Raw genomic sequence first — 497 nt, forward strand, 5'->3', positions numbered from 1 at the left:
GTGGGGGATACGGAGACCGGGGAACTGTACATGGTGCTCCGAGTGCGGGTCTAACCGAGCTGGAGTGGGGGATGAGGTTGGGTCCCTACCTTTGATCAGTCCTTTCTCATGAAGTGTCTGGAGCGGTGGCCTCTTGCTGATGAATTTCCGAATCCGATTCTTCACCCTCTTCCGCTCGGAGCTGTCAGAGTTCATACGACGCACTGAGATTACAGAGGGGAAAAGGTGGGTCAGTGCTGAGGGAGCGTGCGCTGGCGGAGGGTCAGTACTGAGGCAGCATGCACAGAGTGTGTGTGTGTGTGAGTGAGCAAATATGTGTGTGTTGAATGTGATTGTGTGCTTACACATGTGAGAGTGAGTGTGTGTGTGTGTGCGTGTACGTGTACGTGTGATTGAGTGTGTGAGTGTGTGTGCGCGTGTGTATGAGTGTAAAGTGTGTGTGTACACGTATGTGAGTGAGTGAGCGTGTGCATGTGTGTGTGTGTCAGTGTAAGTGT

General features: G+C 52.7%; 1 protein-coding gene across 1 annotated transcript in view; it reads right to left on the reverse strand.

Moving 5' to 3' along the window:
- LOC125487419 (rho GTPase-activating protein 15-like) overlaps positions 1-497 on the reverse strand; it is a 2,768-nt gene that overhangs the window by 725 nt on the left and 1,546 nt on the right. Inside the window, exon 4 of the mRNA XM_048618878.1 lies at positions 90-181. Within this exon, the coding sequence (XP_048474835.1) occupies positions 90-181 (92 nt within the window). The remainder of the gene's footprint in view (positions 1-89; positions 182-497) is intronic.

This window comes from Rhincodon typus, chromosome 41 (genome assembly GCF_021869965.1).
Source record: "Rhincodon typus isolate 14 chromosome 41, sRhiTyp1.1, whole genome shotgun sequence".
Lineage (NCBI taxonomy): Eukaryota > Metazoa > Chordata > Chondrichthyes > Orectolobiformes > Rhincodontidae > Rhincodon > Rhincodon typus.